This window comes from Phocoena phocoena, chromosome 3 (genome assembly GCF_963924675.1).
Source record: "Phocoena phocoena chromosome 3, mPhoPho1.1, whole genome shotgun sequence".
Classification (NCBI taxonomy): domain Eukaryota; kingdom Metazoa; phylum Chordata; class Mammalia; order Artiodactyla; family Phocoenidae; genus Phocoena; species Phocoena phocoena.
Genome location: NC_089221.1, coordinates 22,278,273 through 22,292,599, shown reverse-complemented (window position 1 = coordinate 22,292,599; position 14,327 = coordinate 22,278,273). Strand labels below are relative to the sequence as shown.

Genomic DNA, 14,327 nt, shown 5'->3' with positions numbered 1-14,327 from the left:
TCTGAAACACATCTGCCACTTGCAACATAAGATTATAGTTACAATTAGCAGCTGTTGTCAGCTCCACTTCACCTCATTAGTAATCATGGATTTCCTAAGTTATAGGGTTGATTATAGCTTTACAGGTTCTGAAAGAACATGTCTCATTTCACACCAATTTTATGCTCAACATATTTAAAGGTTCAACGAATTTTAGAAGAAATCAGTTCTACCGCAGTCAAATAGAGAAGTAAATACAAAACAAACTTGCTGGTGAGAAATTTAGTTATGTCACCATAAAATGTACATGATTCCACCATAAACTGGAATAAGTGCCTTCATATGTACCAGTACTTCTTTAATATTTGCTTGATTTTATTAGAGTAAAATAATAGTAATTTTAAAATCATGTCAATAATATTTGGAAAAAAATAAAGGTTTGAACTATTTGTTGAAACAGTATAGCCATTCTCAAGGAAGGTTTCATAGTTTGTAGCTAGAAAACACATTTATGGAAAGCAGTAGCTGGAAAGGAATGAGCAAACTCATAGCCTAATTATATTAACTTAGTGGAAGATGTACCTGGAATTCAGGAAAGGAAAAGGAATACTATCTTTGATGTATTCCTACATATTACTGATTTGTTCTGGTGTAATTTAATTTACATGTTTTTTTGTAGTAGGTGAAAATATAAGGATCTGCTATGTGTTTAATTCTTAATTGTAGAGCTTAAAAAACAAACAAACTAGAACCAGAGTTCAGCTTCCACAGTGTCAGCTCACTTGTGATCTTTTTACCTTGTTATTTTTGCTGCCTATGTGATTGGCTCCTGTTTCTGCAAAACATATTCATTCAAAAAATTATGCCAATGATCTTTTTTAAAACTTATTGTTATAAATTCAATATAATGAGATCAATAAAGTATTGTTTTAATAAGCCATCTGCTGGGATATAGAGACAGTTTTGTCTCGCGTTATGTGTTTATCAGCCTCTTTTTGGTCATTTGTTGTAATCCAGTGTACTTATTATTAATAGGTAAACCAGAACATCCTATTCTGTGTTGAAAATAGAGCACTGGCTGATAAATAAATGAAAATTATCTCTGGGCTTTGAAAACCTGCAAGAAATCATTTGCAGTGGGGCAAATTTATAAATACAGATCTGGAAGTTTGCAGTGTTAATGTTAAAGTGAACTATTTAAAAATCATCAAAGTGACTCTCCTTCATGAATTATTAACTTGAAAACAGTGCTTTTCAAGGTTGAACCTAAGAGTAGGGCAGCCAGAAACACAGACCTATTTTGATCCCACATAAGCTCAAAGTGAATCAAAGCTAGATTTGTATAATGTTAGAATTGTTAACTATTCCTCAATCATAGAAATCTCCACGCTAATCTCTAGGGCATGTAGCAATGGGTAAAAAGCGATTTTTATTTTACTTCTGATCTTTGATGCAAGTGATAGGAAGGAATCCAAGATCTATTCAGCGATAAGCAGATAATGGTTAACTACTGACCTTTCCAACAATGGAGATAAATATATACAGGTGAATATTATGAATTGAGATTCATTCAACACATAGATGTGGTTACGTGGTTATGCTCTTTTATTTGCTTTCTTTGTGTTCCTTTTAGGATTGTTTGTATTCATAAGCAGAATTTGGTGTAAGTACTTCAGGAAAAAAACCCCATTTTTTAAATGTTCCAATGTTTAATGTTTAAATGTTCCAATGTTTCTCAGGCCACATTAGGAACTAAATTGTAGGAGGATTGAAACCTAGACATAGGAAACACTCTATTATCTTTTGTCTTAGCACTATTTAGGCAATAAAAATTAAAAAGAGAAAATTTCATATGACTTTTATTCTTGATCTTAGTACACTAATGAGTATTTTAAAAAATAAGAACTTTCTCAGATCCTTGTCTGACAATGAATGCTTAGTTAAAACTCAACATAACTTTTGCTTCTAGGAAATATATACACTACTATGCATTTTTATATAATTATTTTTATATTCAGGTTTAAAATTTTTCTCTATTTACTTAGGATTTCCCACCCCAGAAGGATAGTTAATCTTGGGCAGCGACCATATGTCACATGAGTTTTTTTTTTTTCTAAATCCCCAAATTCTTTTTATAGCAACCATGTAGAAAAATTACAATCATAATTATTGCAAAAATAAGGGAATACTACCATTTCCATGTAGCTCTATTGTACACTGCACAACACTTCCAAAGGATAACAAGGTGAATGTCCTGGTTTCATATTTTGGGAGTGAGGTACAGGAAGAAATCTGAGACCAACTATGCTAAGATTTTAGCTATTTTATCTTTGAGATGAAATCTAATATATACACATGTAATATGTATATTTTCCACATGCCCAAATACTCACTTTGAAGCAGTATTTTTGAGTTTGAAACAATAATTTTACAAAATTTAGCAGAAAGTAAATTAGGTAAGCACCATCATATACTATATTAAGTTGTTAAAATTTTTGAAATCTGAGTTTACTAACGGATCCCTTAAATTAAGCACAGTCCTTATAATAATGGACTAAGTCATATTTTATTAAAATAACCCAAAGAAATCATCGAATTTAGATAAATGTACTTTTATCCAATATTTTAACAATTGCCAATGTTTCACAATGTTTAGAAACCTAAATGTCTATTTTTTGTCCAAGTCAGTGCCTGATAGTGGATATATTTTGGATTTATAATGGGAGTCGTTAATTCCCAATTCACCAGATTAAAAGGGAGTTCATTTGCTAAGTGTCTTTAATAGAAACTTTCTAGAAAAATGAGGATGCCACCAGATGCTGATTAGTCTGTTAGTTCTCTTGTCATTGTTGCTCCTTCGGCTGTCCTTATTCTAACCAGTTTATCCCATGGTCTTAACCTTGCTATACAAAGCCTTATCTATGGACTTTACAACATGGGATTCACCTAAGAGTTTTTTAGAAATGCAGAATAACAGTTCCCACACTAGACTTACTGAATCAGAATTCCCATGTGACTCATCTGACTCATCTGAACATTAATGTTTGAGACACAATTAGATTCCTACATGGCTCAATTAAACACTCAGCAGCAGAAATCTCAAACATGCAAAAATGGTAGCTAGTACATCTGTGGTTCTTTGTCATTTCAGTTTTTATTTGGAAAAGGCTAAAGGGAGAGATTGGAGGAAGACCTTTGATTCAGCTGAAATGATCTTTGAATAGAGAACCATTCAAGAGCCATGTATTTTACAACAGCCTCTGCATATTCACTTATAAGGACTCTGTGGACACATGTTTTTATGTGTTATTTTCAACATAATTTCAATTTATCCAATGCAATTGACTCTATCAACTTTAATATGACTTTAATATGTCTCAAGCACTGCAATAGGTCTATGATAGGATAAATTAATCAAGTGACAATTAAAAACTCACTTAAAAGCTGCCACAAGGATTCATGAGTATAACTAAGGACTCTGAAGTACACATATCATAGAACAGTAATAATGAAAACAGCCAACTACATCAAATTATCTAAATGACAATTACATTAAATAAAAATTCAAGAAAATTATCGGTATTTTACTTGTCATATTTATCAGACCATCATGTGAACTGCCTATAACTTTAAGAAAGGGTAGATGAATTAATAATTTTAAAACAATGCCTGAAATTATGAGTCTCTTTTCTGCTAGATACTCTGTTGATCGGCATTCGGATATGGACCGGATTTTCAGTATTCACTCAGAAAATGGTTCTATTTTCACTTTGAAGCCTCTTGACCGGGAGTCAACCCCTTGGCATAACATCACCATTACAGCCACAGAGATAAGTAAGTTGGAAATACATCCACCTGAACACATTATTTTTCACCAAAATAGTAAAACAATAGCATTAGGTAGACTCTTTTACTTGAGTGGAATGAATTTCCACTCTTGCTGAATTAATTCTCTCAGCAAGAGCTGAGAGAAATGATTTAGAATGTGTTGGATTTTTAAATTACTTTAATGATTATCAAATATTCATTTTATTTTAAACTTGATTTTCTTTTACATCTCACTGTAGGATAAAAATATAATCTAACCTCATAAAAATAATCAGTCTAAGAAAATTATCTCTTACAAATAATATTCACTCTCAATTATATTCTCCTCTTTCTGTCATGCTCTTCATCTGAACCATGTAAGAAAGCTGAGATATCCATCAGCAATCCAATCAAGAAGTGAACACCCCAGAAATGATCTGTTGCTAAGTTACAAACGGGGCAAGCAATATCACTACTACTCTGTAAATGAGACTGAAATCTTACACATGTTCTCATTGCAGATAACTCAAAACAAAGTAGCCGCATTCCTGTTTTCATCAGAATTCTGGATATAAATGACCATGCTCCAGAACTTGCCATGTACTATGAAACATTTGTCTGTGAAAATGCAAAACCTGGGCAGGTAAGTTATTATAAACTTAAAAAAAAATTTTCTCTTCACAAAGGCAGATGACACTACATTAATTTACTTGCACATTTTTTTCATGCAAACTATTGTCAGTCTTCCTTGTCACTTGTTTATCTCTCCTTACCAAAAAAATCACAATAATCTTAAAAAGATGATTTTTTAAATATTTTATAATCTATGATATAATAGGAAAAATTATATGCTTTAATTTATAGACTAGGTACATAATGAATATCACATATATAAAAATTTCCTACCTGGATTCATAATCATACTGATACTGAGCTATAATCTTGAATAGAATGAACATACATTATTAAATAAAACATGAAGTATGAAAATAAAATTGTTGTGTTAATATAAAGGAAATCATAATACTTGTCTTGCTGATTACATTTTGCTACTTTGAGTTGCTCAATCAGGACATTTTGGTTTGAGACAAGTTATATTTTGTTTCTGATTTTTTGACTTTAATATTAGTGAGATAAAAAAGTGTACAAGAGTTAAAAACTCCTCTTATAAAGTAATATTTCAGGTATCTCTAAAGTAATTTTAAGAAAATGCAGAATATGTTCATTTTTTACACTAATACAGTATTTTACAAATACAAATAATGTATTTTACAAATACAAACTACTTAAATGTTATTGAAAGAAATTTTAACGAGTTATTTAGATATTTCCTTGAGGAAAAAGTATGTAGATGGTAAGAATCATATATAATTCTATCATGTTCTTTTAATATAGAAAATAAAGTGAAATATAGTCTTTCTTCTATTCCAGTAGAGATTATAATGAACTGAATATTTCTGCCCCCTCAGAATTCATATGTTGAAGCCCTATCCCCCAGTGTGGCTGTATCATCTGAAGATGGGGGTCTCTAAGGAAGGAATTAAGGTTAAATGAGGTCATAAAGTGGGGCTCTGATCTGACAGTATTAGTGTCCGTTAAAGAAGAGACACCAGAGAGATCACCCTCTATTGTCATACACATGATCAAAGGAAAGGCTATGTGAAGATGTAGCAAGAAGGAAGCTGTCTGAAAGCAAGGAAGAGACCTCTCACTAGAAGCCCACTATGCTGATACACTGATCTTGGTCTTCCAACCTTCAGAATTGTGAGAAAATAAATTTCTACTATTTAAGCCATTCAGTATATGGTGTTTTGTTATGGCAGCTCAAGCAGACTAAGAAAGAGGTACATACCACATTCCACTTACATACACAGAAATACAAATGAAGTTTTTATTCTCTTTTCACCAGCAAAGAATCACTACACAGTTATTTGGATTAAAAATTGTTTTCCTGGGCTTCCCTGGTGGCGCAGTGGTTGAGAGTCCACCTGCCAATGCAGGGGACAAGGGTTCCTGCCCCGGTCCGAGAAGATCCCACATGCCGCGGAGCGGCTAGGCCCGTGAGCCATGGCCGCTGAGCCTGCGCGTCCGGAACCTGTGCTCCGCAACGGGAGAGGCCACAGCAGTGAGAGGCCCGCGTACCGTAAAAAAAAAAAAAAAAAAATTGTTTTCCTTTTTTCACTTCGTAACAAGTAATGGGCATATTCTCAGTTCGATTATTTTTAATTTGCTGCTTACTTTTCAGAGCATAGCTACACATTAGTTAGCTTATTCAACTACCCATTTATTAATGGAAATTTGGTTTACCACCAAAATGTTACTCTAGCAGACAGCACTACAGTGAGCATTATAATACATGTATAGTTGTATACCACCTGGAATCATTTTTCTTTGATGAAATCTTCAAAGAAGAAATAAATTTTATCTATAAATACTCATCAATGCTTCCAAATAGTGCTCAGAATATGTTATATACCTAGTAATAACTTCCACCAAATGTGTATAATTGCTCATTTATTGGGCAACACTAAATTTTAAATACTATCTACCAATATGTAAAATCTCATAATAATTTTTTTTTTTTTTTTTGCGGTACGCGGGCTTCTCACTGTTGTGGCCTCTCCCATTGTGGAGCACAGGCTCTGGACGCGCAGGCTCAGCGGCCATGGCTCACGGGCCCAGCCGCTCCACGGCATGTGGGATCTTCCCAGACCGGGGCACGAACCCGTGTCCCCTGCATCGGCAGACAGACTCTCAACCACTGCGCCACCAGGGAAGCCCTCATAATAATTTTAACATGAATTCCTCCAAAATTATTGAGGCTAAACATTTTATAGCTATGTTAGTTTCCCAAGGCTACCATGACAAATTTACACAAACTAGATAGCTTGAAACAACAGAAATGTATTCTTTGACACGGTTCTGGAGGCTAGAAGTCCAGAATCAATGTGTCAGCAGGTTCATGCTCTCTCAGAAGGCTTTAGGGGAGGATCCTTCCTTGCCACTTCCTAGCCTCTGTGTTTGCTGGTGGTTCTTAGTGTTCCTTGGTTTGTGGACCCAAATTACTCCCATCTCTGTCTCCATTGTTATATGATATTATTTCTGTATCTCTATTTGTGTCCATATTTCCCTCTTTTTGTGAGAACTCCATTCACTGGATTAGGGTCCACCCTAATTCGGTATGACCTCATCTTAACTTGATTACATCTGCAAAGAGCTTATTCCAAATAAAGTCACAACACAGGTACTGGGGATTAGGTCTTAAACATATAATTTGAAGGCACACAAGTCAACTGATAATAGCCTGTAGATATTCTTTACTTATTTATCTATTAGCATGCTTTTTTATTGTTTCATGTGAGTTATTTATATATTACAAAATTAATATTTGATGATAAAGTATAATTGATATTAACTAATTAAAATTCTTTTAATATATACTACTGCTATTAACATGTCTATGTCATTGTTCATATAATCGGAAAACAATTTTCCTGTTAAAATTAACAAGGTTAAAAATAAAACATAATATAGATGTCAAGCTACTGATATATATTCTCTCTTAAAATATGTTTAAACAATGGCTCATCTAATCATTTCAAGAACTCAGAGTCATACAATGAAAGGATCAATGATGTTTATGATTAAAATATTACTAAATATTTGTTACATTATTGCTATTCTGGAACAGAAGTTTGAGCAAGAATATTAGATCTTATATAAGTTTTTCTATGTCATGTGCCAATCTTGTAAGGAGAAAAATCATATCAAGTTTATATTAATAATTATGCACTTTCAGAAGTATTGTATAAAGAAACATAAGGTTACATGTGTCTCTGTCAATAAAATGAACAAAATTATGGTTAATATCAAAGAGGAAAAAGTATTAACTAGTGAGTATGCAGGTTGGTATGGCCATAGAAGATACACAATAACCAAAACAATGGATACATTAAACTACCGTGAAATTCTAATAATTCTTCATCACAGAATGTTAGACTATTATACCTGGAAGTGGTGCCACTATTTGTTTTTGTAGAAGAGAAGTTTGAAAGTAATGGTAATTAAATGACTGTAATTATAAATCACACAGACGGCAGACCCAGGACTGGAAAACAGGCACCCTGATGTGTAGCTCTGTGTTTTATCCACAATAAAATGCTCAATGGAATTTTTCTGCCCAACCTGTCATTTGCTGCTCCATCTTCACACTATGGTACACCTCTGACCTACAGGGAGCACAGCGGAGAGGTGCTATAATTTCTCAAATTCAACAATGATTTTACAAAACTTTAGAAGCATTTATTTGTATATTCTTCTAAACTTTGCAAATACCATTAAAAAGAAGAGCAAACAATTTGAATAAAGTATTCAATATGATTGTAATTATGGTGCCCCACAGCTTTAAAATCTTCTCCTTTCTCATATTATATGGCATATTGCTCATATTCCCAAAGCTATATTTATAGTTTCCTTAATCTCCAGGAGTGGTTGTGCTAAGCACTTTTGTTTTTTTTAAAAAAAAAACACCTCTGTTATGTCCTTTGCCTTTGAAACAATCATTATCTCGGGGAGGCAACATATTGGTAACCAATTCATAATAAAATGGGCTGGTAGTATATATTAACAATGTTAAAAGACAAAAGACTGGCGTGATCAAATTTTTCTTTTCTTCTCTTGGATACTACAGTGGCCAGGAATCAGATAATGATCCATAGAGGTGCTCTGCAAACTGATACTTGATGGGCATTTTTCATTCTTCATTAAATAAGTTACATTAGACAGAACTACAAAAAAAATCTTGGCAAAATTTTCTGAAAATGGAATTTTTTGTTTAATTTCAGTATTTAATTTCAGTGATATATTTAAAGCTCAAACACTGATTTAAAATGTCTTGTAATAACAAGAGTTGATTTGTGTGCTCTATTTAATTAATTTTTCTTTGGTTTTAGTTGATTCAGACTGTCAGTGTCATGGACAAAGATGATCCTCCCCGAGGCCACAAATTCTTCTTTGAACCAGTGCCAGAATTTCCCCTCAATCCAAACTTCACCATTGTAGATAATAAAGGTACAGAACATTTTTGAAGACAAATATTATGAAACCTTAAGAGGCAAAATTTTAAAACTGGTCTGACTTTTTGTTTTTGCAGATAATACAGCAGGAATCATGACTCGAAAAGATGGGTATAGCCGCAACAAAATGAGCACGTATCTGCTGCCAATTTTAATCTTTGACAATGATTATCCAATCCAAAGCAGCACTGGCACACTCACCATTCGTGTGTGTGCCTGTGATAATCAAGGTAACATGCAGTCCTGCAATGCCGAGGCCTTGGTCCTCTCTGCTGGCCTGAGCACGGGAGCTCTCATCGCTATCCTTCTCTGTGTCGTCATACTACTTGGTAAACTATGCCCCTGAAAGATATGCCCCTGAGATATGCTCATTCAACTCAAGGAATTCTCTCCCTCATTACCCAGTGATTGCACACTGAAAAGCACTCTTCTTTAGAGCTAACGGCTGAAAATTTTAACTTGTTATTAAAATTGTTCTTCCAATTGAAAAACAATTGAGTTTTTGACTGTGGATAGTTCTAGCTTTAAAGAGACCGAAAACAAGGATATAATAGTTAGTGATATATACGTATATTTTAAAATATGTTTTATATTTATAGTGTTTAGTGTTAACCAAGATCGTCCCATTTCTAAGGACATTTCATTTAATAATTGATTTAATTTTCATATCAACTCTATAAGGTAAATGCTTTTATTCTTCTACAGAAAGGTTAGATAACTTATACAAAGTCACTCATTCAGAAAGTGTTTTAACTAGCATTAAAACCCAGATTATTCTATTTCAGAATCCACCTTTCTAAGCATTATCCTCAAAACAAAAGACTACTTTACAAATAATATTCCTAACAAATACTAAGTTATGTATATCATAAATGGAATTGGCCAGTGCATTTAACTTGTCACAGTAAGATAAACTTTTTTTTCATAAAATTTGTTAAATGTAGGCACAACACACCAAATTAAATTTTAAGCTCATTTCTTAAAATATCACTATGGCATTGTGGTCATACCTACTCCAGCAATATTTTCTAAATAAAGTCATGCTTCCAAGTGCAAATGCTTTCTTTGAGCATGCCCTAACAGGACAATGATTTAATTCAATTAAACAGTTGTTCCACTGTAACACATTCCCCCCAAACTTGTTTCCATCAAATATTCATCCAAAATGAATGCTTAGGGCAGGAGAGCTAGCCAAATTTATGTCCCAATACTCATATGTGCTGGCTCCTTTTCACTGCAAATCCTCTCAGGCTATCTGGATAAAATCCCTTTGGCCAGATATTCTTGCAGGACTTCAGTGGGGAACTGATGAAAGTGAGGGGAAAACATTTGTCTCAGTTATGATGATCCAACTATTTAGAAAAACATTTTTCGTAAGATGGTTTAGAACTTAACACACTACTACCATCAGCAGCAGCAGCAGTCCACATCTCCACCTGCTGCTAGAAAGTTCAACTCCTCCATAAAATATTTTTGTATCCTCATGGAGATTAAATGTTGGCTTACGCTTTTAACTAAGTGCTACTGATATCATATTGCTTTATTTGCTCAAATAGTTCTACTTTCCTAATTTAGGACAATATGGAAATATGTATATTTCAAATTTGATTTTTTAATTTCAATATTAATATAACACATACTAACACATAAAGACATGCATGCATACATGAGGGAACATAATCCACCCAAAAAGATAGGAATAGGTTTAGATATTATAACATTATCCAACTAAATTAGATAATACTTTTCCCTACACAGAAATCCTAGAAGGCTTCTTTTATTCTGAAAAGTCTGCCATCTTTCTGCCCCAGGAAATATAGAAGGCACACAATTCCTGTATTTTACCTTCTCAATTTATTGCCTAAATGTGGAATGATTTTCTATTATTTTAGTTAAAATGGGTTTTAACTCATAAGGTTTCATTATAAAAGTTCTTTAAGCATCCTTGCTGTTATTTCACGTCTTTATACTAATGGCTGGACATAGTTTCTATATCTCTGAAGTTAGAAGAGTCTGCTTTTTGCAAAATGGTGATATAGCATGGACAATAATATTTTAGACCTATCCTGCTATACAGTTTGAAGAAACGTAATTCATAGTTTATATCTATGTTACAAGGCAAAGTAGTGGGTTAAAACCTAGGGCAGGGCTTTTTAATCTTTTTGGTTCCTTGGACACCTTTCATAGTGAAGATGAAGCTATGGACCTATTTAGAATAATAATTTAAATTTATAAAAATAAGACATGTAACACAAAAGGAAATACATTTATCCAAATTAAACAAAATACATAAAAGCAAAACGTGTTTAATTATTGTCATATGTGCTTTGTTCTAGAACAAGTCTAATGATTATTTGTAATATATCCTAACTATAATACAATATAAAGTATCTGATTTCTATTGGTTTAAAAGTCACACATACTGTTACTATCACTACAGTTTATGCTGATATCAATAGAAAAAAATGTTAAATTCAAGTTATAGTGAAAATATAACTTTCTATATTACAGAATATAGCATTTTTTTCTACTCCTTACCTTAGTCTCTTTGAATTCTGTTCACATACACCAGATTAAAAACCTCAGTCAAGGGAAAAGAAGCAGATAATTTTGGCCTGACAAAGCAGAAAACCCTCAGAGCAGATTCTGAGGACCATTTGTGAAAGTTCATAAACATTATATTAGTTAAGAAACCCTTAAAACGATTTGACTATATGGTTGTTCTTCTATGCATAGAGAATTTATAAATTAATTCATTCAGTATTAAACTTAGAAAGAACCCTGTTTTTCTACTGCATGGTTCACTAGATTTGTGGATTTCAGGTCTATGTTGGACTTAATTTATGATCATCCTTTAACAGAAGACAGTATAGATATGTCTCATTATTAATGAAAAGTTTTTTAAAATGTCTTCAACATGATTTTGAATATAGCTCGGCACCCAAAGCCTGATCTGCAGAGGTTAGTGAAGATACTTCTAATGAATCTTTTGTTTTCTTATTACCAATTAGTAAGAGCTGAGGAAAATGTATTGGCCAATATGACAATAGCATTGTATGGGCCTTAAGTGTAGTTACAGGGGCCTCAAGGGCCATGGTGAAGTGCAGTCTCAATGGAAATGAGTTTGTGTAATCTCAAAACAAAGACTGAGAAAATGAATGGTAGGTTTCTGAGGCAACATGTTCTTATTTTTCAGTGAGACTTCAGTAGTATTGACAAAACATTTAACTTCCATAAAGTAAGGAAAACCTGGTTTTTATTTCTCCCCAGAAATGTATAAGTATGCTTTTGGAAAATATCCTTTAATTCTTAACTTTCTTATGTATAAAATTATGTACTTGGTTCATTTTCTATGGAAATGTATTTTGTTGGAAATCATGTGATCTTTCTTATTGTTTTAAAATGTAATTTTTAATTTCAAAATATATTTATATTTCAAATGTTCATTGTCAAATACATGCATAATAATTTAAATTCCAGCAGTATAACAAGAAATAAGGAAGTATGTCATATGTGGGGAAGTTCATAGTTAACTTGATAACATAAGCATGTAAATAATAATACAGCATATACAGGGAGCACAATTAACATTTCAGCCCCAAAGTTTGAATGCAACTATATATCAAGGAAGTCCTCAGAAATAGGGTAATATCTGTAAGATGAGAACAAGGTAAGGATGAGTTTGAGTTTTAATTTTATATTGTAGCTTATAGAGTTATATTTCAGATTTTAAGCAGGCTTTCAAAACCAGGTCAATAAAAGAAATTAACTAAACAGATGTGACATATGGGAATAGATGAGATTAGTAGCATATATGTATGTGTACATATGTATGATATATATACACATAACATATATTATACATACATATACACATGACATGCATATATGTGAGCAATACTTTGCCTGTATTCCCTTGAGTCCTTAAGATAATATAAAATTGGTACTGAACTTCTCTTGGGATAATAATGATTGTAGCTTTAGAATTTTAGTATTTTGAAACAAACATGCATTGGGGAAGAATGAGGTATTACATACTTACAGTTGGCTAAATGCATTCGCCATAATTGAAGATTTTCAGTGCCAGAGCCCCATAGGAGATTGAGTCTTGAAAGTAAATAAATGGCATTGCAATATCTGTTTCTTTATCAATATAGTACATCCAGTCACTGGCCCAAATCATCCTGTATTTGTGTAGGATAGTTACTCTTTATATCCAAATGAACTTAACACTTCTTACACCACACCAAGATCACAAATACAAAAGTACGCTATATTAATTTAAACCCGAATCATGGAATCTCACAATTTTCTCTCTGGTTTTTTCTTGTTGTTGTTGTTGTATTTTTTTGTTTTTGTTTTTGTTAATAGTTTTAGTTGTGCTGTTTGTTGCATTGAAGAGGCAAAGAAAAAAGGAACCTTTGATAATTTCAAAAGACGATGTCCGGGACAACATTGTGACCTACAATGATGAAGGCGGCGGGGAAGAAGATACCCAAGCTTTTGACATTGGCACATTAAGGAATCCAGAAGCAAGAGAAGATAGTAAATTTAGAAGGGATGTAATGCCTGAAACAATTTTTCAGATAAGGAGGACTGTACCTCTGTGGGAAAATATTGATGTGCAAGATTTTATCCATCGAAGATTAAAAGAAAATGACTCAGACCCAAGTGCACCTCCTTATGATTCACTGGCAACGTACGCCTATGAAGGGAATGATTCCATAGCAGATTCACTCAGTTCTTTGGAATCTCCCACAGTAGATTGTAACCAAGATTACGGTTACCTCAGCGACTGGGGGCCTCGTTTTAAAAAACTTGCTGATATGTATGGGGGTGATGATAGTGACCGAGATTAAGAGTATGGTATGACTTCATGGACATCAGTGGAAGTACTCTCTTTGTTACTAGATGGAGTGGCCTGCATTCTCTTCCTTGGAGGAAAATTTTTTAAAAATCAAAATTACAAACAATACTTAGGTGTTGTCTTAGTAAAAGTTTGCTTAATCAGTAAGTTTCTGTGAATGAACACGAATGACATAGATTTTAAAAAGTAATAATAACCAGTTCACCCTCTTTGACTAACAATCTCTGAAGGAAAGTATATCACATCAATAACCGATAAAAAGTACATAAAAGGCTTTTTGTGCCTTGGCTTAGATATAAGAACTTTATAAATAATGTTTTCTTAACTGACTGACAGTCACCTTTACTATTAAATGAAACTTTGTGCAACTGCTTTGTAAATTAATATGAAAAAATATATCTCTAAAGAAATAGGAATGACTATTACTGCCATATTTATTTAGTTGAAGAATGTCTTTCTGTTAATTCATTCATATTTTTATAAATGTATATTTATATTTTTATATTTTTGTGAAATAAAATAGTATTTATAAAAATAAATTTCACTTTATTTAATTCCTAGAAGCAGTTCTAATCTCACTTATAACATTTTTTAAACAT

At 32.8% G+C, this 14,327-nt stretch overlaps 1 protein-coding gene across 2 annotated transcripts in view; it reads left to right on the top strand.

The window, feature by feature from the left end:
* The window catches only part of CDH9 (cadherin 9), a 78,114-nt gene extending 64,394 nt beyond the window's left edge, over window positions 1-13,720 (top strand). For both annotated transcript variants that reach the window (XM_065874104.1, XM_065874105.1), the window contains 5 exons: window positions 3,677-3,813; window positions 4,308-4,429; window positions 8,739-8,856; window positions 8,939-9,190; window positions 13,233-13,720. In XM_065874104.1, coding sequence (XP_065730176.1) covers window positions 3,677-3,813; window positions 4,308-4,429; window positions 8,739-8,856; window positions 8,939-9,190; window positions 13,233-13,720 — 1,117 coding nt within the window. The remainder of the gene's footprint in view (window positions 1-3,676; window positions 3,814-4,307; window positions 4,430-8,738; window positions 8,857-8,938; window positions 9,191-13,232) is intronic.
* Window positions 13,721-14,327: the final 607 nt, after the last annotated feature.